The sequence below is a fragment of the Symphalangus syndactylus genome, chromosome 22, assembly GCF_028878055.3.
Source record: "Symphalangus syndactylus isolate Jambi chromosome 22, NHGRI_mSymSyn1-v2.1_pri, whole genome shotgun sequence".
NCBI classification, from domain to species: domain Eukaryota; kingdom Metazoa; phylum Chordata; class Mammalia; order Primates; family Hylobatidae; genus Symphalangus; species Symphalangus syndactylus.
The window spans coordinates 21,517,373-21,541,828 of record NC_072444.2 but is presented as its reverse complement, the minus strand read 5'-3'; the positions used below and the strand labels follow the sequence as shown (position 1 = coordinate 21,541,828).

General features: G+C 48.1%; 2 protein-coding genes across 3 annotated transcripts in view; both read left to right on the top strand.

Annotated features, from left to right (window-relative positions):
• The window catches only part of LOC129472121 (small ribosomal subunit protein uS9-like), a 40,494-nt gene extending 38,526 nt beyond the window's left edge, over positions 1-1,968 (top strand). The window contains exon 4 of the mRNA XM_055261549.1: positions 1,780-1,968. Within this exon, the coding sequence (XP_055117524.1) occupies positions 1,780-1,968 (189 nt within the window). The remainder of the gene's footprint in view (positions 1-1,779) is intronic.
• A 13,096-nt stretch (positions 1,969-15,064) lies between these two features.
• Positions 15,065-24,456, top strand: part of SPEN (spen family transcriptional repressor) — a 92,854-nt gene continuing 83,462 nt past the window's right edge. Inside the window, exon 1 of one of the 2 annotated variants that reach the window (XM_055262496.2) lies at positions 15,065-15,550. In XM_055262496.2, the coding sequence (XP_055118471.1) occupies positions 15,468-15,550 (83 nt within the window). In that variant the 5' untranslated portion in view covers positions 15,065-15,467. The remainder of the gene's footprint in view (positions 15,551-24,456) is intronic. The other variant, XM_063631787.1, reaches the window with a different exon arrangement.

Genomic DNA, 24,456 nt, shown 5'->3' with positions numbered 1-24,456 from the left:
AAACTGCCCAGCTAGTTAGAGCCATAATAATTTGCCTGAGTTATCAGGCTACTGTAACAGATTCCAAATTTCAACTAATAGTTTTACGCTATTTCATTTTCATTGTGCAAACAAAAAAAGAAAAAAAAACAGCATTAAAAAAAAAATTCTGTAAGCTCTCACCGCCAAAAGCAAGGATAGGCCAGGTGCGGTGACTCTCGGCTGTAATCTCAACACTTTGAGAGGATCTCTTGAGCCTAGACGCTCAAGACCAGCCGGGGCAACACGGTGAAACAGTCTCTACAAAAGGTTAAAAAATTAGCCCAGCGCCAGGCACGGTGGCTTATGCCTGTAATCCCAGCACTTTGGGAGGTCGAGGCGGACGGATCCCTAGGTCAGGAGATAGAGACCATCCTGGCCAACATGGTGAAACCCCGTCTCTACTAAGAATACAAAAATTCGCCGGGCGTGGTGAGGAATGCCTATAGTCCCAGCTACTCCGGAGGCTGAGGCAGGAGAACTGCTTGAACTCGTGAGGCGGAAGTTGCAGTGAGTCAAGATCCACTGCACTCAAGCCTGGGTGACAGAGCAAGACATCTTCTCCAAAAAAAAAAAAAAAAAAAAAAAAAAAAAATTACTCCAGCATGGTGATTGGCGCCTATTGTCTCAGCTATTCAGGAGGCTGAGGTGGGAGGATAACCTGAGTCCAGGGAGGTCGAGGCTGCAGTGAGCTGTGATTTCGCCACTGCACGAAACAGAGACCTTGTCTTAAAAAAAAAAAAAAAAAAAGGACAGTTAATGTCAAAAGATACGGTAAAAAAATTTAAAGCTCTATGCAGTGCTTTTGGTCATAATGAAACTAAATTATTTGGAATCCAAAAGCCTCTTCTCAGATATTTCTTTCATCTGGAAGCCATCAAATCCTGATCGATTCCGTCAACAACAGATGTTTTTTACCTTTTCATCCTATCATTATGAGCTTTACCTCCTGTTACTGAAATAACTAACTCCCTATAATTATACATAGTAATATAAAGGGCTGGCTCTTTTATGTACTCACGCTGTGGTGAAGAAAAACAAACTTAAAAGAGAAAAAAATTAAACAAAGAAACCTTGTACGAAAGCAAAGGGCGAAGACAAATTTAGCAGCAGTTCTCTTGAATTTCCTGGCTTTGTTGATTTCGAACCACAAGGTTAACATTAAAACACCAAGACTCACATTTAAATATTTCTTTTGAAATCAGAAAAACAACAGCTCTTTCAGGATTTGAAATGACGCTGGAACGCACACAATAGATTCTACTGGGTCAATGTATTATTTACATACTCATCTGAGATTTCAAAAGAAGTTAAATGGGAGATGTTCTCAACAGGCAGAAATAAGATATTCCAATCTATTGTTCAAGTTTATGGCTCCGATATAAATAATGGGCTATAAACCGGTATCTGGAAAACAGTTGCGCAGTGCGTGCTTAATGGCCAGCCAATGAAAAGCAACGTGTCATTCTACTCCGTCTTCCAGCACATGAAGGACATCCCACCCCGCCTTCTTTTTTTTCTTCAAAGAGGCCAACCGCTGGGGACACCGGGTTTTGGCACCTTTGTGAGGCCTCCCAGCAGCACAGGAGCTCTAAGGGGCACGCTCTGCAGTTGAGCTATTTGCAGAGCGCCATGATCGCTCAAAGCCGAGCACGCGCACGGGTTTGCTACTGGCACCAGCACGAGGCTTTTAGACAGCCACTTCCCACGGCTCAGTTCTAGGCATCCTCTTTTTGAAACGTGTTCTCTCCACCCTGCAAGGGTGGGGTGAGAAATCTCACTTTCGAAGGGCTTGCAGGGCGGAAGAGAGTTGGCGCCTTGCGGACACCCCGGCCGCGCTTCAAGGTTCACACGCCGCGTGGCATCTCGGACACAGCCCGGTTCCGAGGCGATCGGCGGTCGAGACTGGGGCCTCGAGCCGAGAAGGGAAGAACAAAGGGGCCGCGTTAGCCCGCCGCCCCGAGGGACAGCCCAGGCGCGCCCGCCGCTCCGCCCACACCCCGCCCCTCGGCCGCGCGAAATGGCGGCGGCCGCGCCACAAAATGGCAGTCGCTCTGCCGCGGAGAAGCACCTGCTAAATGTCGTGACTCCCTCCCCCTGCCCGGCCCCGCGAGCGCCAATGTCGTTCTCCCCGCCCAGGCGCCCCGGTCTTCTCACGCCGCCCCGCCCAGCGGCAACCGCGTCCGGAGCCCGCCAACAATGCGGCGCCTTTGTGCGGGCGAACGCTACCTTTACTCAGCCACACGGGCCCTTCTTCGGGGGGCTTTTTCTTAAAGGGGCAACCGCTGAGAGCAACGGAGCACCGCCGCCCAGGACGCCCCTCAGGCCCAGGGTTACTACGGTTTCCCCAACTCGCAGCGTTAGCGTCAGGCCACCAAAGTGAACACGGGCGGTGAAGGGACCACAGAGCCCGATAGGAGGGAAAACCTAGGAAAAATTAGTGAAAGACGCCCCCAACCAATGCTTTGGCGGCCACGCATAATCAATACTGAGCCCATTCGAGGGGGCCCGTGCGCGCAGGCGGCTCCAAAGGGCGGGTTTCGGCTTTCCTTCCACCTCGCAAACGTCCAGTGAGCGCTCTAGGTTTCTCATGGCTACCCCCTGCCCTCTCCCCATGCTGGGGACTCTCGGGGGCTGAGCAGTGGCAGAGGAAGGAGCGGCTGCCGCGGTCCCTGTACTATTTCTCTGGCGTGAGGGTCTCAGTGGCCTTGGGCTCTGCTTGGGCCATGGCTTGAACGTTGGAGGTGTCGCGGTGTGCTTGGGGGTTTTTCGCTTTCTTTCAAACGCTTGCTTCCTTGCACTCCCCGCTCCCCACCCCCCAGCGTCCCTTTGGCTCCGTCTTTCCAGAAACTTCTCTGAGAAACTCAGCAAAAAGCATCCGACTTCGCCACCGCTTCCCTCTCCGAGCATGCGCGAGACGCCAGGCGGAAAGCCTGGGGCGCGCCGGAGTGTGAGAGTGGTGCGTGAGCGCGCGCGCGCGCTCGCCGTGCGGGGGCGGTTCTCTCTGACAATGAAGGGAAAGGATTCTCCCTCCCCTCAACATTTTGTCCTCGCGCAAGCGCGTCGGAGCCACTTCCTTGGCCTTTGAGGGAAGGGGGAGGGGTCGTTCCGAAGGGCGCTAGTTGTGGTTCCGCGCGCCTGCGCACGGTGCCGTTTTCGTCTGGCTGTGTTGTCCCCGAGTCTTTGATGTGAAGTGCGTCTGAACAGCTCGCTGGTGCCCGACCCACTTTTTCTTCAAGGCCCACTCGCGGAAACTAGTTTCTTGTGGGGTTATCGATTCTGTACCCCGAGTTTCCTGGAGATTAGTCTCCCCTTTGTGCCCCGGGGCTGAGGCTGCGCGCTGGCTTGTCTTCCACCCCTGCCCGCGCCATGTTTGGAACGGCTGTTGACTGGATCCCGTGTGGAGTGTGGTTGAGCCTTCTCGAAACGGGAAAACAGTCCTGGCCGAAGGCTTGGGTGGTGCCTGGGCCGGCTTACATTAGGCACTGCGTGGAATGTTTGCTCACTAAGCCCAAAGAAAGGCGTCTTTTTTTTTTTTTTGAGACGGGAGTCTCTCGTCACCCAGGCTGGAGTGCAGTGGCGCAGTCTCGGCTCACTGCAACCTTCGCCTCCCGGGTTCAAGCGATTCTCCTGCCTCAGCCTCCCACGTAGCTGGGACTACAGGCGCCCGCCAATACGCTCGGGTAATTTTTGTATGTTTAGTAGAGATGGAGTTTCACCATGTTGGTCAGGCTTGTCTCGGATCTCAGGTGATCCGCCCACTTCGGCCTCCCAAAGTGCTGGGATTACAGGCGTGAGCCACCGTGCCCGGCTTTGCCCCCGTGCCTGGGAACGGGGTCTTGCTGTGTTGTCCAAGCTGCTTTGGAAGTCCTGACGTCAAGAGATCCTTCCGCCTGGGCCTTCCAAAGTGCTAAGATTACAGGTCTGAGCTGCCACGCCCGGCCTTTTTTTGAAAAAAATTAAAATGGTTTTAAAAGGTGTCATTTTCATTGGGACGGGGTGGGGCTCCTAGTGCCCGCCACAGTCCTCCACTCAGGCCGGCGGGGCGGGCCCTGGGTTCGGCCTCGGTGCGTGGGTGAAGATGGCCTAGGCCGCAGCTGCTTCTCCCTCTGCCGAATTGAGCTGGGCGGTGGTAACCATAGTGGACCGCAGTTCCTCTTCGTTCAGTGCCTCCCCTCCCTCTTGTCCTTTAGGAGTGTGGTGGAAATTATTGCCAGGGTTATGGGTGCTTCAAAATACAAAAAGCCAAACTAAAAAAAAACCCTCTTGTGTAATCAACTTCCCCCGCGTGCAAAGTTCGGGGAACCCGGGCGGCTTGCTTCTGCCTCCCGCCTGTGCGGTCTCCTTGCCAGGCTGCCCGGTCAAGGACCCTCGCGCCCGTGCTGGCATAGCCGCCTCCCTAGATGTATTGTCTTGTGACGCACCCCCGAGTCCCTGTAGGTTCAAGGCTTTAAAAAGGGAGCTTTTTCGAGAAGAAAGCACATCGGGGGCTTTTAGAGGCCAGCGTGGACGCCGCAATCGCGAGGTGAGCCGCGCGGCGACCCTACGGCTCTCGGGAGGTGCTGACTTGGGGCGAGTGCGCGTGCACCACTGACCGCGCCAGCCCGGGGTCGGGCCGGGGAGCAGCGCGCTGGGCGGAGCGGCTCCGTGGCCCCTAACGAAAGGCGAGCTCATTGCCCGGTGGGAACTGTGAGTTGGTGCCAGAGTCCTACTAGGAACTCAGTATATGAAACTTGTCTAGAGGGTGTTGAAGTACCGGCAAGCAATAGAATTCTGACAAGGCTATAATTTGAGGCTTGGAAATGACCAGGTTAACTGTCTCTTGAATTCTGTTATAGGGCCGGGCGCGGTGGCTCACGCCAGTAATCCCAGCACTTTGGGAGGCCGAGGCGGGCGGATCACGAGGTAAGGAGATCGAGACCATCCTGGCTAACACAGTGAAACGCCGTCTCTACTAAAAATACAAAAAAAATTAGCCGGGCGTGGTGGCGGGCGCCTGTAGTCCCAGCTACTTGGAGAGGCTGAGGCAGGCGAATGGCGTGAACCCGGGAGGCGGAGCTTGCAGTGAGCAGAGAGCAGAGATCGCACCACTGCACGCCAGCCTGGGCGACAGAGCGAGACTCCGTCTCAAAAAAAAAGAAAAAAGAGGTCTTTTTTTTTTTTTTTAGATGGAGTCTCCCTCTGTCGCCCAGGCTGGCGTGCAGTGGCGCGATCTCGGCTCACTGCAAGCTCCGCCTCCCAGGTTCACGCCATTCTCCTCCCTCAGCCTCCCGAGTAGCTGGGACCACAGGCGCCCGCCACCTCGCCCGGCTAATTTTTTGTATTTTTTTTTAGTAGAGACGGGGTTTCACCGTGTTAGCCAGGATGGTCTTGATCTCCTGACCTGGTGATCCGCCTGCCTCGGCCTCCCAAAGTGTTGGGATTACAGGCGTGAGCCACCGCGCCCGGCCAAAAAGAAGTCTTGATTTGCGTTATTTGCGTTCTGCTTGTGTCTTGATGTCATAGAAGTTACAATCTCCTAGAACTGGGTGTTTTGGCTAATGTGATTATCACTTATGGTGAAACAGTTAAGCTTTTTAATAATGGAGATTACCAGTAGGGTCTTAAAAGGTTGAATGAGGGCCTGGCACCATGGCATTCGCCTGTAGTCCGGTGGTTGGAGGGGGAGGATCTCTTGAGCCCAGGAGTTTGAGGTTGCAGTGAGCTACAATCCTACCCCTGTACTCTAGCGGGAGTGATAGAATGACGCTCTCTCGAAAAGAAAAAAAAAGGTTAAATAAAATCTCTGAGTTAGCATAGAGAGTAATAACATTTTGTTCATGTGGGATTTGTTAATATATATGTTAATTTAATGCAGTCGACTATCAACATTTCAGGGGAACTCTTTTTTTTTTTTTTTTTTTTTTTTTTTTTTTGAGACGGAGTCTTGCTCTGTCGCCCAGGCTGGAGTGCAGTGGCGCGATCTCGGCTCACTGCAAGCTCCGCCTCCCGGGTTCACGCCATTCTCCTGCCTCAGCCTCTCCAAGTAGCTGGGACTACAGACGCCCGCCACCACGCCTGGCTAATTTTTTTGTATTTTTAGCAGAGACAGGGTTTCACCGTGGTCTCGATCTCCTGACCTCATGATCCGCCTGCCTCGGCCTCCCAAAGTGCTGGGATTACAAGCGTGAGCCACCGCGCCCGGCTGGGAACTCTTAGCTAAAGTGACCCAGATGCTAACTTCCAAAAGTCATTTATTTTTTATCTTTTTGAGACGCAGTTTTGCTCTTCTTGCCTAGGCTAGAGTACAATGGTGCGATTTTGGCTCACTGCAACCTCCGCCTCCGAAGTTCAAGCAATTCTCCTGCCTCAGCCTACTGAGTAGCTCGGATTATAGGCATGCACCACTAGGCCTGGCTAATTTTATATTTTTAGTAGAGATAGAGTTTCTCCATGTTGGTCAGGCTGGTTTTGAACTCCCTACTTCAGGTGATCCACCTGCCTTGGCCTCCCAAAGTGCTAGGATTACAGGTGTGGGCCACCGAGCGCAGCCCGTCATTTTTTTTTTTTTTTTTTTTTTTTTTGAGACGGAGTCTTTCTCTGTCCCCCAGGCTGGAGTGCAGTGGCGTGATCTCGGCTTACTGCAAGCTCTGCCTCCCAGGTTCATGCCATTCTCCTGCCTCAGCCTCCCGAGTAGCTGGGACTACAGGCACCCGCCACCATGCCTGGCCAATTTTTTGTATTTTTAGTAGAGACGGGGTTTCACCGTGTTAGCCAGGATGGTCTCGATCTCCTGACCTCGTAATCCGCCCACCTTGGCCTCCCAAAGTGCTGGGATTACAGGCTTAAGCCACTGCGCCCAGCCCCAAGTCATTTTATTATAACTTTTTTATTTCAGATTATAAAAGCAATACCTGACAGGACTTGGTGGCTCACTTCTATAATCCCAGCACTTTGGGAGGCTGAGGCTGGAGGATCGCTTGAGACCAGGAGTTTTAGACCAGCCTGGGCAATATGGTCAGACACCATAAAAGAGTCTGACCATAAAAGAGTCAGACGCTCTTTTAAAAAAGACAAAAACTTAGGGGGGCCGCACCCAGTGGCTCACACCTGTAATCCCTGCACTTTGGGAGGCTGAGGCAGGTGGATCACAAGGTCAGGAGATTGAGACTGTCCTGGCCAACACGGCGAAACCCCATCTCTACTAAAAATACAAAAATTAGCTGGGTGTGGTGGTGTGTGCCTGTAGTCCCAGCTACTTAGGAGGCTGAGGCAGGAGAATCCCTTGAACCCGGGAGGCGGAGATTGCAGTAAGCCAAGACTGCGCCTCTGTACTCCAGCCTGGGTGACAGAGTGAGACTTGGTCTCAAAAAAAAAAAAAAAAAGCCGGGTGTGGTGGCGTGGGCCTGTGGTCCCAGCTACACAGGAGGCTAAGGCTGGAGGATTGCTTAAGCCCAGGAGGTTGAGGCTGCAGTAAGGTGATCACACCACTGCACTCCAGCCTGGGAAACAAAGCAACCTGATCTCAAAGAATAATAAAAGTAATACCTGTTAACCAAAGAAAAATTTAGAAAATATAGAGGAATAAATTTTTTTTTTGACAAAAGAATCTTACTCTTTTGCCCAGGCTGGAGTGCAGTAGCTCGATCTCGGCTCACTGCAGCTTCTGCCTCCCAGGTTCAAGTGATTCTCCTGCCTCAGCCTCCCAAGTAGCTGTGATCACAGGTGGCCACCACCATGCCCAGCTAATTTTTATTTTTTTTTTTGAGATGGAGTCTTACTCTGTTGCCCAGGATGGAGTGCAGTGGCTCGATCTCAGCTCACAGCAACCTCCGCCTCCCAGGTTCAAGCAATTCTCCTGCCTCCGCCTCCTTAGTAGCTGAGACTACAGGAACTTGCCACCAAGCCCAGCTAATTTTTTGTATTATTAGTAGAGATGGGGTTTCACCGTGTTAGCCAGGATGGTCTCCGTCTCCTGACCTCGTGATCCGCTCGTCTCGGCCTCCCAAAGTGCTGGGATTACAGGTGTGAGCCACCGCGCCAGGCACTTGTGTATTTTTTTTTTTTTTTTTGAGATGGAGTCTTGCTCTGTGACCCAGGCTGGAGTGCAGTGGCATGACCTCAGCTCACTGCAACCTCTGCCTCCCGAGTTCAAGTGATTCTCCTGCCTAAGCCTCCCAAGTAGCTGGGATTAGAGGTACACGCCACCATGCCTAGCTAATTTTTTTTTTTTTTTTTTTTGGAGACAGAGTCTTGCTCTGTTGCCCAGGCTGTAGTGCAGTGGTGCGATCTTGGCTCACTGCCACTTCTGCCTCCTGGGTTCACGCAGTTCTCCTGCCTCAGCCCCCTGAGTAGCTGGGATTACAGGTGTGAATCACTGCGCCCAGCCTTAATTTTTGTATTCTTATTAGAGACGGGGTTTCCCCATATTGGCCAGGCTGGTCTCAAACTCTTGACCTTGTGTTCTATCCACCTTCGCCTCCCAAAGTGTTGGGATTACAGGCGTGAGCCACTGCGCCCGGCCCTAATTTTTGTATTTTTAGTAGAGACGGGGTTTCACCATGTTGGCCAGGCTGGTCTCAAACTCCTGACCTCAGGTGATCCACTGGCCTCAGCCTCCCAAAGTGCTGGTAATCCAGGCATGCACCACTGCTCCCAGCCAGGAATAAAATTCTTTAAAAAAATTCTAATTCTACCACATAGGCATTAACCATGATTAACATTTGCAAATATCTTTCCAGTCTATTTTCAACTCAATTACACAAATATTGGTAAACTGTATTAGTAATTCTTAGTATTAAGTATATTGCCAGTATTTCCTCATGGGGGAAAAATGTTACTTTTAGCAACTTTCCAGGAATAAACAATGGTAGAAACTTAAGAACTGATTTAAAAATATATCAGCCAGTATATTCATTTCTGAAAAACTAAAAATAACATGAAATAAATTATTTAGCTTTCTTAGAGGGTTGAACAGTAAAGTACTGTATGAAGTCTTTTTTTTTTTTTAAACGGAGTCACTCTGTTGCCCAGGCTGGAGTGCAGAGGTTCAATCTTGGCTCACTGCAACTTCTTCCTCCCAGGTTCAAGTGATTCTCCTGCCTCAGACTCCTGAGTAGCTGGGATTACAGGCGCATGCCACCATGCCCAGCTAATTTTTGTATTTTTAGTAGAGACAGGGTTTCACTATGTTGGCCAGGCTAGTCTTGAACTCCTGACCTCAGGTGATCCACCTGTCTCGGCCTCTCAGAGTGCTGGGGTTATAGGTGTGAGCCAACCGTGCCTGGTTCTGTTATGAAGTATTAGCTTGCTTAAAGAATGGATCTAGGCTGGGTGCAGTGGTTCACACTTATAACCCCAGCACTTTGGGAGGCCAAGGCTGGCAGATCCCTTGAGTTCGGGAGTTCAAGATCAGCCTGGGCAATATGGAGATGCCTCTACAAAAAAATACCAAAAACAATTAACTGGGCCTGGTGGTGTGCACCTGTAGACTCTGCTACTAGGTGGGAGGATGGCTTGAGCCTGGGAGGCGGAGGTTGCAGTGAGCTAAGATTGCACCACTATACTCCAGCAACAGAGGGAGACCCTGTCTCAAAAAAAAAAAAAAAAAAAAAAAAGAACTAGAGGACTAGCTAGCTAATATTTTCAATTTTTTGGAGTTCTGATTATTTATTTATTTAGAGACGGAGTTTTGCTCTTGTTGCCCAGGCTGGAGTGCAATGGCGCGATCTTGGCTCACTGCCGAGATCAAACACCCTTTGATAATATTACAGTGGTGCTGTGTTTTATTTTCTGTTATTTTGGGGAAAAAACTCGGTTCTAATAGTAAGAGTTTGTTGGTATTGTCAAATTCTCATGTGGTTGGGGCTTTGTTCATTTTATAGCTAGTTAATATTATTTTATTTACTTATTTTTTGAGACGCAGTCTCACTGTCGTCCAGGCTGGAATGCATTGGCATGATCTTGGCTCACTGCAACCTCTGCCTCCCAGGTTCAAGCAATTGTCTGTCTCAGTCTCCCGAGTAGCTGGGATTACAAGTGCCTGCCACCACACCTGGCTAATTTTTTGTATGTTTAGTAGAGATGGGGTTTCACCATCTTGGCCAAGCTGGTCTTGAACTCCTGACCTTGTGATCCACCCGTCTCGGCCTCCCAAAGTGCTGGGATTACAGACACGAGTCACTGTGCCTGGCCAGTTAATATAATTTTTTGATGCCTTTAAGAAGAAATGCGCAGGTGGATCTCCTGTGGTCAGGAGTTCCAGACCAGCCTGGCCAACATGGTGAAGTCCTGTGTCTACTAAAAATACAAAAATTAGCTGGGCGTGGTGGTGTGCACCTTAGTCCTAGCTACTAGGGAGTCTGAAGTGGGAGGATCGTGTGAACCTGGGAGGTGGAGGTTGCAGTGAGCTGAGATGGCACCATTGTACTCCAGCCTAGGCGACAGAGCAAGAAAAAAGAAAAAAAGAAGAAATACTTTTTTTAATATTTTATATATATTTTATATATATTTTATTTTATTTTGATATTTTGGGCTGGGCGCAGTGGCTCACACTTGCAATCCCAGCACTTTGGAAGACCTAGGCAGGTGGATCACTTGAGGTCAGTGTTTCGAGATCAGCCTGGCCAACATGGTGAAACCCCATCTCTACCAAAAACACAAAAATTAGCCAGGCGTGGTAGCAGGCACCTGTAGTCCCAGCTACTCAGGAGGCTGAAGCACAAGAATCTCTTGAACCTGGAAGGCGGAGATTGTAGTGAGCTGAGATCGTGCCACTGCACTCTAGCCTGGGCAGCAGAGCAAGACTGTCTCAAAATAAAAAAAGAAGAAATGCATATATACATATATCTTTTCTTTTCTTTTCTTTTTTTTTGAGACAGAGTCTCGCTCTGTTGCCCAGGCTGGAGTGCAGTGGCGTGATCTGGGCTCACTGCAACCTCTGCTTCCCAGGTTCAAGCGATTCTCCTGTCTCAGCCTCCCGAGTAGCTGGGACTACAGGTGCATACCACCATGCCCGGCTAATTTTTTGTATTTTTAGTAGAGATGGGTTTTCATTGTGTTAGCCAGGATGGTCTTGATCTCCTGACCTTATGATCGGTCTCCCAAAGTGCTGGGATTACAGGCGTGAGCCACCAGGCCCGCCAAAATGCTTATATTTTAAGTGCATGTTTTCTCCTGAAACAGCTTAATTTTAATAGCTTGGGACCTGACTTGTAACCAAATTCTTGTGAAAATCTGATAACTATCCTGTCCTGTTTAAATGGAGATATTATTTTACTACTCTACTGGCTGGGTTAGCATTCAAAGCCTGAGTTGGAGGCTCAGACACTTTTTCCATCTGAGCTTTCATTACGCATGACTGAACTCTTTGAGCATGTCTAGCATGCTAAATACAGCAGCTCCTCACAGTGTGAAAATAAAACCTGATTAAAAACAAATCTATTTTAATTCCACTTTGCAAATGGCTCTGCCTTTAATGTCAGCTTTCTGAATTATCTTTAATAATCAAATGAGGAAATTCACTTCGCCATCAGTTTATCATAGATAAATCACAACCTACTTTTTGATCTTTTTCAGTGAGCATCAATTATTGTTAAATAAAAAAAATCAGAGAATAACAGAGTCGGTTGCCTTTCTATTGAAAACGTAACAAAGATACATGCTTTAAATAAGTTCTGCCCCTGTAAAGCTTTGTAACAGGAATACAAATGGAGAAAAGCTTTTCTGGTGTTTTTTTGATGCACTGTCAGCAAAAATGAAAAGCACTGAGAAAATCAAAAACAATTTGGGGCTGAGCAAAGGGCATGTACTTATCAGTTTTGTTATTAAGAGCTTTTGCAATAGAAACAGTCAACCAAAAAAAAAAAAAAAGCAAGAAACTTCATACTTGACATGCAATCACTGTATCTTGATTTGACTACAGGACCTGGCTATAATGATGAAAATGGGTTTTTTTTTGTTTTTTTTTTTTTTGAGACTGAGTCTCACTCTATCGCCCAGGCTGGAGTGCAGTGGCACGATCTCGGCTCACTGTAACCTCTGCCTCCCGGGTTCAAGTGATTCTCCTGCCTCAGCCTCTCGAGTAGCTGGGATTACAGGTGAGCACCACCATGCCAGGCTAATTTTTGTATTTTTAGTAGAGGCCAGGTTTCACCATGTTGGCCAGGCTGGTCTTGATCCCTTGGCCTTAGGTGATCCGTCCATCTCAGCCTCCCAAAGTGCTGGGATTATAGGCATGAGCCACCGCACCCGGTGGCTTTTTTTTTTTTTTTTATCATGATTTTAACAGAAGCCTGCATTCAAGGCGAGACATGCTCTTTATTTCTCTAATTGCGAGACACTTTTCTGAATCCTCTTGTCAGTTGCACCTTTTAATACAATTGAGGTGACACTGTTCTTCATGGTGACTGTGTTCTTTATGGTGACATTGGTCTTTCCCAAGAGGTTTTAGCTAATTCAGAGTGTATCAGATTTTACATCAGATTTTAAAATGTGCTTCAAACTTGGGTGCTTGTATTCAAATTCATGCTTCATAGAAAAATGCATATCAGTTCAACAGTTGACTAACTGCAGCCACATTCACAGTACTGAATAGTTCATGAGTTTAGGTAGTAGGATGCTAGCTTGACTTTCCTTATGTGATAATTGTGACAGAGAAATGGCCAGATGTAAATAGCCAATTTTACTTTTTTTTTTCTTTAAGAGAGGGGTTTCTCCTATGTTGCTGAGGCTGGAGTGCTGGGGCTTTTCCAGGCACAATCATAGTGCACTATAGGTTGGAACTCCTGGACTCAGATGATGCTTCTGCCTTGGCCTCTCTAGTAGCTGAGACTACAAAGAAACAATTCAGTTATGCATAGGTGACCTGAGATATTAGTGTCACTGGTTATGGTGACAATATTTTCGAATTCAAATAGTGTCGTTTGTAAGTTGGTTTGTATTTAAGGAGATAATCCATGAGACCAAGTATTTAAAATTGGCCGGGCTGGTGGTTCATGCCTGTAATACCAGCATTTTGGAAGGCTGAGGTGGGCAGATCACCAGGTCAAGAAATCGAGACCATCCTGGACAGCACGGTGAAACCCCGCCTCTACTAAAAGTAAAAAAATTACCTGGGCGTGGTGGTTCGCACCTGTAGTCCCAGCTACTCGGGAGGCTGAGACAGGAGAATCGCTTGAACCTGGGAGGCGGAGGTTGCAGTAAGCCGAGATGGTACCACTTCACTCCAGCCTGGTGACAGAGCGAGACTGTGTCTCAAACAAAAAAAAAAAAAAAAAAAAAATTCTGGCTTGCACCTGAAGCAGCACGCCTCTGGTATTTCTGTGTATTTTTATTATAAATAATTTTATTTTTCTCTCGATATAGTTATCTTTATATTATGGGTTTTCCTTGAATTTCTGTAAATTGGCCTTTAATATAAAAGTTCAACTGGCCGGGCATGGTGGCTCACACCTGTGATCCCAGCACTTTGGGAGGCCAAGGTGGGCGGATCACCTGAGGTCAGGAGTTTGAGACCAGCCTGGCCAACATGGTGAAACCCCGTCTTTACTAAAAATACAAAAAGCTAGCCTGGCGTGGTGGTGCGCACCTGTAATTCCAGCTACTCAGAAGGCTGACGCAGGAGAATCACTTGAACCTGGGAGGCGGAGGTTGCAGTGAGCTGAGACAGCGCCACTGCACCCCAGCTTGGCTAACAAGAGCGAAACCTGGTCTCAAAAAAAAAAAAAAAAGAGGCTGGGCGTGGTGGCTCAAGCCTGTAATCCCGGCACTTTGGGAGGCTGAGGCCGGTGGATTACCTGAGGTTGCGAGTTCGAGGCCAGCCTGACCAACACAGAGAACCTCTGTCTCTACTAAAAATACAAAAATTAGCCGGGCATGGTGGCACATGCCTGTAATCCCAGCTACTCAGGAGGCTGAGGCAGGAGAATCGCTTGAACCCAGGAGACAGGTTGAAGTAAGCCGAGAACACGCCATTGTACTCCAGCCTGGGCAACAAAAGCAAAACTCCGTCTCAAAGGAAAAAAAAAAAGAAAGTTCAACTGTAGGTTTCAAAAGCTCTTAGGCCTGGAAAGGCCAGAGGTCTAATTCCTTTCTCTGTTTAAATATTAAATTACGGTCTGAGTGGAACAATATTGGATTCCTGTCTCATTTCCGTTTTATTCCTTGTATACCATAGCTATCAGCAAGGATATCTTGCAAACGGTTTCCCAAGATCCTATATAAGAAAGTTGCTTAGGCCAGGTGCAGTGACTCCCGCCTGTACTCCCAACACTTTAAGAGGCCGAGGCGGGCAGATCACTTGAGGTCAGGAGTGCAAGACCAGCCTGGCCTACATGGTGAAACCCTGTGTCTAATAAAAATACAAAAGTTAGCCAGGTGTGGTTGCGGGTGCTTGTAATCCCAGTTACTTGGGAGGCTGAGGCAGGAGAATCGCTTGAACCTGGGAGGCGGAGGTTGCAGTTAGCAGAGACTGTGCCACTGCACTCCAGCAGCCTGGGCAACAGAGCAAGACTCCGTATTTAAAAAAAAAAGTTGCTTTATGTTACAAGCCAGTGACTCTTGGATGGGATGCGTTTCTGAAGCAGTTACTGTTCAGCAGGGCGGTGAGAAAGGCACCCTTTTTCTGATCGCTTTCCCAAGCAGGCCGGGATCTAAGTGCCCGGAAACGCCAGGCGCTGGCCGCCGGGTGAGCGGAGGACGAAGGGGTCCTGGCTTCTAGGGGACAGGCCTTGGCAGCCGCTTTGACCCGTAGCCCTGTGGAAACCAACTGCATTTCTCTTCATATCTTCCACCAGACCGGGGCCTGGGGTTGCCGCTGGAGGGACTAAAGACCGCCCCTGCCTCCTCAGCCGCCCCTTGCCCGGCGCGGGAACCCGACCGAGAGCCCGCCAGGCAGCGGGACTCCACTAGCAGCTGCACGCCTGCGCACCGGGGCCGAGCGCGCGAGCGTTCCTTCCCCGCCTGTAGTTCCTCACCTCTTCGCCCGGCCCGCGCGCCTGCGCGCCGGCTGGGAGGAAATCAGCTTCTCCGCCTTGGCGGGCGGGAGGACGCGCGCGCGCCCGCGGCGAGGGGGAGGCAGTGCGGCGGCGGGAGGCGGGCGGCGCGCTCCGGTGGGAAGCGTCCGGCTGCCACAGCGCCAGCTCCGTCGTAGTCGCTGCCGCCCGTGTCCCGCTCGCCCCTCCTCCCGCTCCCCCGCCCGCCCCTGCCCGGGCGCATGCGCTGCCGGAGCGCGAGGGTCGGCTTCGGGTGTGTGGTGGCGGCAGAGCGGAGCTGCGAGGCCCGAGAGTCAGAACCTGGGGGAGAGGGATGGTCTCTGCACGGGGGGGAGCCGGAGGAGCCGCCGCCGCTGCCGACGCCACCGCCGCAGCCGCCGCCGCCGCCGCCCCGGCACCCGCCTCCCGGCGCTGACGGTCTCGTACGAAGCCGGCGAGGGGGAGCCAGCAGCGGCGGTCGCCGGCACGCCGCCCAGCATGGTCCGGGAAACCAGGCATCTCTGGGTGGGCAACTTACCCGAGAACGTGCGGGAAGAGAAGATCATCGAGCATTTCAAACGGTGAGTGACACGAGGCCCGCGGCCGCGCTCGCTCCTCGGGCGCCGCTTCCCGCCCCGGCCCATTGCCGTCCCCTCCCGGAGCGCGGAGCTGGTGAGGAGGACCCCGGCCCGGGCCCACGGGCGCTGCGGGACCTCGTCAGCCGCTCGGCCGACCGCTTCGCGGCGTAGGGCCTCCGGTGTCGGCGGTGCGGGCGGCCAAGCCGCGCCGCCTTCGAAGAGCCCGCGGGGCCCCGGCGGCCGCGTCCCTGACAAGGGAGGTGGCCGAGGCTCGGCCTCCACGCAGCTGGCGCCCCGAGGCTGCCCTCGCGTCAGCCCGGGAGCCGGTGGGAGACGCGCTGGGCGGCGGGGTCGCGTCCTTGCGCGCAGTGCCCGGCCCGAAGCAGCCCGGCCCGGAGCCCGCCCGACAGCCGGGTCCGGCGCCGCCACTCCGAGCCGCTCTGCCGGCGCTCGGCAATGTCTGACTTCGGGAGGGTTCCGTGCGAAGGGAAAGGCGGTGCGAAAACAGAAGTCGCAGTAGGTACTGTGGGCTCCTCGCGGACCCGGAGAGACCACCTAGGACCTCTCCGGAGGATTTGCACCCTTGAAACTCACTGGGAATGGCAAACATTTCTCGTTTTTGCGGGGCTGGGTGGAGAGTGGTGTGAAATAAGTTGGTGCGCCCGTTTGGGCTCCTTCGTCCCCGGCGGAGGAGACCGCGGGCTCTGACAGGAGGTTGCCAGCCCCGGCGCCCGTAGTCTCGGGTCGCACTCCCCGGCCGCCCTAAGACCCTGGTGTCCCCCACCCCTGAATTCCCAAATCAAACGGTAAAACATTCCAAACCTTTTACGATAAGAAGATGTAGCTTAAAAAAAAAACCCTCCCCTGAATATTTTTGTGAATTATAGGAATAAATGTTGTCGTTGATACATCTTATTGACTAGCATGCAGCGCGTTTTCTTTGTGAAATGCCTGTGTACCGTAACGGATAGGCCTCCGCATAAAACACTTATTAAAATGACGATTGGCTTGGACTTGGTGCAAATTCAGAGAGACCATAGCAAATCTGTGATTGTCCTCGAAAATGACAGCTTATTCCAATATTTAAGACCCTGGAAGGTTTCAAGTTTGGCTTTTAATTTCCCTTACTATGTAGTGAGTGAAGGAAATTATGGAGCGTCCTCATTAATGAGTCACCATGGGAAAAATAGATTGCGTCGCTTGCTTTGAGCCGCTTGGATAAGGAAATGGAAGCAGCGGCGGCGGAGCTCCTGTCTTTTAAATGGAGGATCATTGATTGTGTTGGTGGTTGCTGTTACTGGGGCATTAAACCCTCGCCGCTGGAGCGCGCGTCTGCGCGTGTCCGCGTGTGAAAAGGAGCCGGGAATCGTGGGGCCATTCATAACCTGCTCGAGCTGTCCTCGGCAGGCTGGGGGGAGGTGCGCGCTTCCAGGGACTCTCCCGGTGTTTACTACGTCGTGCCTGAGAAACCAGGCGGGGGCGGGGGGAGGCAGGGAGCAAAAATTCACCTCTGTGCCCTAGGATGAAGGGGAGACCACGGGCTGGATTGGGAAGCAGATGGGAACTTTCTCTTCCTGGCGCTGCTCCACCCCTTACCCGCCCCCCACCTCCTGCCTTCTTCCCGAGTATCGTCAGTGTTTTGATGGAAAAATCATTTAGGTGTAGATTATTGGAGTGGAAAAACCACTTAGATGTGCTCACTTTAATCCCCTGTGGACTTTCTCTGTAGGTCTCTGCCTGGGAAATTCGTATGCACCGATGTGCAAGCACGTGCATTGCAGCATTCGCTCGCTCCTCAGTGTTATGTGCCCAGACGTGTCATTTCTCATTATGCAGATTCCAGAGACATTGCATGCCTATGGCTGGGAGTTTGGCCCCTCTGCAAGATGAGGGGGCAGAGAGAAGAAAGAGGAAATCGTCCCAGGCAGCTTTGGAAGGATTCTTAGTGGACGGTGCTGCGGTCTGGCTTGTGTGAATGACTTTCTAAAATGGCGGCCAGGACCCACTTTATGTGGGAATCAGCAGAGCCGATCTCAGAATGCACGGAGGGAGGAGGGGGCGGAGGATTCGAGCTGCCTTGGAAAGCGGCAGTCTGGAGGAACATTACTGTATGAAAAACGGCTTAGCTGGCAGTTTGCTCACGACTGCATTCAGAGGAGTATCTTACCTATTGCAGAGTAAAGGCGGATGCTACTGATAAAAGCAGGTTATTTTAAAACTAAGCAGATCACGTGTCCCTGAAATCCTTTTATTTTAAAGGTTTTTTTTCCATTTTTAAACAAATCTATTTAGTTCTTTAAATAGACAGTACATTTTTATGGGTTCAAAGCATGTGAAAGGTATACAGAGAAAAATCTCCACCCCTGACCCTGGAATTGCCAGTTTCCACACTTCCTCCCCTCACCCCCCAAAATCCAGGTAATGTCTATTTCTGGTTTCTTGTTTATCTTTATGCATGTACAAGAAATGCTCCTGCTGATCCAGCTGTGGAGCTAAATGGACCTTGTTTGGAGGAACTCAAGGCCTTTTATCCTAATTATGGGATATATTTTGTAAAATGTGTGATTGCTTCTAGGAGTAAAAATGAAATATGAGTAATTTAAGTGAAAGGAATAAAAAGGTAGTTGTACCAGAATGATGGCTCTGCAAGAAATGAAATGGTATTCACTTCTGGTGTCTTGTAGAAATCAGAATGAGAAAAACCATGCAATACCTATATTAAAACTGAACTTTAAGTGCCTACTGTTACCCTTTTCCCTAGCTGATTACATTAATAACTGTTTTACAGGATTAAGAGTTGTACACTGGGAATACATTATATAACACGTTTTCAAGATGAATGTTCTCTTAACAGTGATTAGGCTTTTGTAGTAAGTGTTTGGATTTTACAAAAAAGATTAAATCAGACAGCTTTGGGGACAGCTTAGAGACATTTTAACAAAAAAGAGGTCAGTCAATTATTTAAAAAATTTTTAAATTTACTTTCTGATTAGTTGTTTTGTTTGTTTGTTTGTTTTTAAATGGACAGTAGATTGAGGGGAGGATGGCGATTTGGCTTTTTCCTCCCCAGTGCCAAAGAAAGACCAAATCCTTAAAACATAATCAGAACATTTACAAAAATTGGCATTTCTTTTCTTGCAATATAATAAATCTGTTGTTATTTTTACAGTTTTCAGTTTGCGGATTTAAAAAAATTAAATGAGAACTATTTCTGAATCGGGTTTTAGTTAACAAAGATTCATTACAGGGGCACAATAGAGAAAGTCCTTTCCTTTGTATGTTAGCTGGGTTGAAGGGGGAAGGGAGGAGTTATACAACAATTGGTTCCTGTCTTTTAGTTATGAGAGGGAGAGAGGTGTGTGCAAAGGCGACTCCTTGAATTAGAATGAGCAAATGAATAAAACCCTTAAAATATTTAAAATCTTTATGTTTTCAGATTTTAAGTTGCGAATTTGCGTTCTTCCCATCCATCTCCAGTTTTAGAGACTAGGTTAAAGATTATGCGGAGGTAAAGTGAGGTAGCCCCTCGTGTAAAAATACTGTTAAAGAGGCTCAGTGCGGTGGCTCACGCCTGTAATCCTAGCACTTTGGGAGGCCGAGGCGGGTGGGTTACGAAGTCAAGGGTTCAAGAACAGCCTGGTGAACATGGTAAAACCCTGTCTACTAAAATACAAAAAATTAGCCGGGCGTGGTGGTGTGCACCTGTAGTCCCAGCTACTTGGGAGGCTGAGGCAGGGGAATCGCTTGAACCCAGGAGGCGGAGGTTTCAGTGAGCTGAGATGGTGCCACTGCACTCCAGCCTGGGGGACAGAGCAAGACTCTGTCTCAGGGGGGGAAAAAAAAAGAATGAGACCCATTTAAAAATGTAATTTGTTTTTGCTGATTTTAAATGTTTGATCACAGTGGTTTTCCTGAGTTAAATAGATGGAATAGTTATTACATTTTATGTATATTCAGATTTCTTTACCTCTGGGACACAATATAAAATAATTGAATTTCCTTGTCCTGACTACTAGGGATATTTTTAGACTTAAACAAATTTGACTCACTGTAGCCTGTGTCATTGTTACATCGCTTCTTCATTTGAGACCAGAAGGTTTCTATGAAACCACTTCTTGTCTATGGCCATATCACCCATACCATCCCCATCCCATCTATGAAACCACCTCTGCTTTTGAATATTCTGATTTTCAGTATCTATTTTCATGATAGGCTTTTGCACATTTTAAAAATAAAACAAAAAATTCAGAGTTATCTTGAAACATTAAAAATTACACAGAATAATTATATAAAGCAATACAGAATAATACAGAAAAATTATACAGAATTATTATACAAAATAACAAAAAATAATAAAATGGATTTTATTTCCCGAAAGGAACGCCCCTGGCAGATTGGAGGAAAATATAGCGCTCACTGCCAGGAAGAATGATAGTGTTTCGCTTGTGTAGAGGGCACCTTTTTCAACTACCTTTGTTGTAGACTTGTGATTGCTGGGATTGTGTTGTGTGGTGTGCTTATGAAGAGGTTTCAGTCTTTATTTATGGGACATTTTAAATCCTGTGAACACTAATCCTTTGAGAAAATTTATGTAGGAGGTTTTTCCAAATAGTCTTTCAAGTTTCCCTTCCCCCTAGTTTGAAATTTTACTGAAATTTTTAAAAAATTTAAAATATTCCATGAAAACCAGCATATCTAATTAGAGACTATATATTTCTTTGCTTTTATTAATTGACTGACTGACTGACTGACTGACTGAGACAGTCACCCAAGATGGATCACGGCTCAATGCAGCCTTGACCTCCCAGGATCAAGCGATCCTCCCACCTCAGCCTCCAAAGTAGCTAGAACCACAGGCATGTGCCAGCACACCTGACTCATTTTTTGTAGAGATGGAAAGTCTTCCTATGTTGCCTAGCCCTGGTCTTGAACTCCTGGGCTCAAGTGATCCTCCCACCTTGGCCTCCCGGAGTGCTGGGATTATAGACATGAGCCAGCTTGCCTAGCCTTTGCTTTTATTTTTATTTTCATTACTTTTTTATTTTTATTTTTATTCATTTTTTTGAGATGGAGTCTCGCTCTGTTGCCCAGGCTAGAGTGCAGTGGCAGGATCTTGGCTCACTGCAACCTCCTCCTGGGTTCAAGCACTTCCTGTGCCACAGCCTCCTGAGTAGCTGGGACTACAGGCCCGTGCCACCATGCCTGGCTAATTTATGTATTTTTAGTAGAGACAGGGTTTCACCATGTTGGCCAGGCTAGTCTCGAACTCCTGACCTCAGGTGACCCACCTGCCTTAGCCTCCCAGAGTGCTGGGATTACAGGTGTGAGCCACCGTGCTGGCCTATTTTTATTTTTATTTTTCGAGGTGGAGTCTCGCTCTGTCACCCAGGCTGGAGTGCAGTGGCTTGATCTCAGCTCACTGCAACCTCCTCCTCCCAGTTCAAGTGATTCTCCTGCCTCAGCCTCCATAATAGCTGGGATTGCAGGCGCACGCCACCACATCTGGCTAATTTTTGTATTTTATTTTTTATTTTTTTTTTTGAGACGGAGTCTCACTCTGTCACCCAGGCTGGGCTGGAGTGCAATGGCATGGTCTCAGCTCACTGCAACCTCTGCCTTCCTGGTTCAAGTGATTCTCCCACCATAGCCTCCCAAGTAGCTGGGATTACAGGCACTTGCCACCACACCCGGCTAATTTTTGTATTTTTAGTAGAGACGGGATTTCACTATGTAGGCCAGGCTGGTCTCACTTCTGATCTTGTGATTTGCCCGCCTCGGCCTCCCAAAGTGCTGGGCTTACAAGCATGAGCCACTGCGCCTGGCCCAATTTTTGTATTTTTATTAGAGTCGGGGTTTCACCATGTTGGCCAGGCTGGTCTCGAACTCCTGACCTCAAGTGATCTGCCTGCCTCTGCCTCCCAAAGTGCTGGGATTACAGGCGCCAGCCACCATGCCCGGCCTGCTTGCTTTTATTTTTAAAACATTTTTAGTGTTAGTTTGAGCTGTAGTTAACCGTCCACAGTATTTAGAGTAAATAATGTAGTCTGAAAATACCTTGAGTGTATATATTCATTAAATTGGGCTCCTGAATTGTGTTATTAGATGATTTGAAATAAGTGCTTTTCAGCCCCTTGAAACACATATATTAGCCTGCTGAACAAGGAGACTAAATAGAGTACGTTTATCTGTAGTTAAATTAATAATCTTCTTTACTATTTGGTTTAAAATTTTCTTTAAACTTACTATTTTTACTTGCCTTACAGCTACACATATTTTGAATGAAAATAGTGTACTCCTCTGTGGAAACCAATTAGAATGTTAATCATTTTATTACAAAGCATGTCATTTTTTTTGTTTTGTTTTTGAGACGGAGTTTCGCTCCTGTTGCCCAGGCTGGAGTGCAATGGTGCGATCTCGGCTAACCGCAACCTCTGCCTCCCAGGTTCAAGCAATTCTCCTGCCTCAGCCTCCCAAGTAGCTGGGATTACAGGCATGCACCACCATGCCCAGCTAATTTTGTGTTTTTAGTAGAGACAGGGTTTCTCCATGTTGAGGCTGGTCTTGAACTCCTGACCTCAGGTGATCTGCCCACCTCGGCCTCCCAAAGTGCTGGGATTACAGGCGTGAGCCACCGCGCCCGGCCAAAACCATGTAATTTTTGTGTGATATCTAGCTGGTTTTTAGTGTGTGGAAATATGCTTTGCAGTGAGTGAAAAGATTTTTTTGACATAATTTTAAAGTAAATCAATATTCAGATTGTTCTCCCTACATGTATCCTGTCTGCCAAGTTGAAGATTACAAGCATCTAAAAAAACCATAGTGGAATGGCTCTATAAAATCCTAACTTAAATTTAGTGAATTCTTGGATTTGATTACTTATGATTTCATTTTGAGTATAGAAATGAAATGAACTCTAGCATATTTAAAGATTTGTATTATATAGTTTAAGGAACTCTCCAATCCTTAGAATTAAGGAATATTTGTGGGAAAATTCAAACGAGAAACACTATTTGTTATCCTGTGTACCTGGTGCTAGATTTTTAGTCCAGCCTTAAATGCAAGGGTTGCATGTTTGTGTCTTTGTATTATATGCTGTTTGGGTCATTAGGGAACATTGCCAAATGATATGAAGATTCTTTTAATTATACATTGTATTGACTTTGATTGTTATATTCCCATTATGTTACACATAACATATGTACTTTTACAGATAATACACTTATAGTTTCTTTGATTCTTAAAATTGTTTCAGTAAAAGTGATTTTTTTTTTACACATCATTTATTTTTCCTTTGATTTAAAAACTGAGGCTTATGTACTCAAAAACATTTTACAGTTTACAAAACTACATTTAACATATAGCGATTTGTCTTTTACCAATCAAATTGGTAGGTAGTAGAAGTATTTTGTCTGAACCAGTAATTTTTTAAAATTACGCTGTTTGCAGCCGGGCATGGTGGCTCATGCCTGTAATCCCAGCACTTTGGGAGGCTGAGGCGAGGTCAGGAGTTCGAGACGAGCCTGGCCAACATGGTGAAACCCTATCTCTACTAAAAATACAAAAAATTAGCCTGGCATGGTGGCAAGCACGTATAATCCCAGCTACTTGGGAGGCTGAGGCAGGAGAATCGCTTGAACCCAGGAGGTGGAGGGTGCAGTGAGCTGAGATCATGCCGTTGCACTCCAGCCTGGGTGACAGAGCAAGACTGTCTCGAGAAAAAAAAAAAAAATTATGCTGTTTGCAGTGAAGGCTCATTTGCATTCAATATTATTTAAAAGTCTCCTTGGATTAAAAGATAAAAGAGTAATTTATTACTTTATTATGTGAAAAGGATGTTAGAACCCTTTTTTTTTTTTTTTGAGACGGAGTCTCTATCTGTTGCCCAGGCTGGAGTGCAGTGGTGTGATCTCGGCTCACTGCAAGCTCCACCTCCTGGGTTCACACCATTCTCCTGCATCAGCCTCCCGAGTAGCTGGGATTACAGGCACCCGCCACCATGCCTGGCTAATTTTTTTGTATTTTTAGTAGAGACGGGGTTTCACTATGTTAGCCAGGATGGTCTTGATCTCCTGACCTCGTGATCCACCCGCCTCGGCCTCCCAAAGTGCTGGGATTATAGGCGTGAGCCACAGTGCCCAGCCCGATGTTAGAATCTTTAATGAAGACCTCGTCGATCAGAATTCAGGAGGAAGTACTAAACTTGGGTGGGAAAATACATCTTTATTTTTAGTAACTTCTTACTGGGATCTAATATTTCCTTCAACTATAATACAGAGAAAACTAATAGTAGTTGTGATTTTTGTCACCAATACAAATCATATGTATTTTCATATTTTATATTACAGTTTTTGCAAATACTTCATTATTGTCATCACAACTTGGAAATTACAGTGGCTGTTAGACCTGCTGCCAGATACTGTTTTTTTTTTTTTTTTTTTTTTTTTTTTTTTTGAGACAGAGTCTTGCTGTGTCGCCCAGGCTGGAGTGCAGTGGCACGATCTCGGCTCACTGCAACCTCTGCCTCCCAGGTTCAAGCAGTTCTCCTGCCTCAGTCTCCCGAGTAACTGGAATTACAGGCGCCCACCACCATGCCCAGCTAATTTTTGTATTTTTAGTAGAGACGGGGTTTCACCATGTTGGCCAGGCTGGTCTTGAACTCCTGATCTTAGGTGATCCACCCGCCTTGACCTTACAATGTGCTGGGATTACAGTCACGAGCCACCGCGCCTGGCCTAGATACTTTTATTTGGTGTGTTAGTAAAGAAGCATATATGTTACTATATGATCAATTCGTGTTATATATCTTAAAAATTCTCTCAGGAATTTTGAACATACACAAAAGTGGACACAATAGTCAGTGAATCCCAAGTACCTATCGTTCATCTCCAACAACCTTATCAGCTATGGCC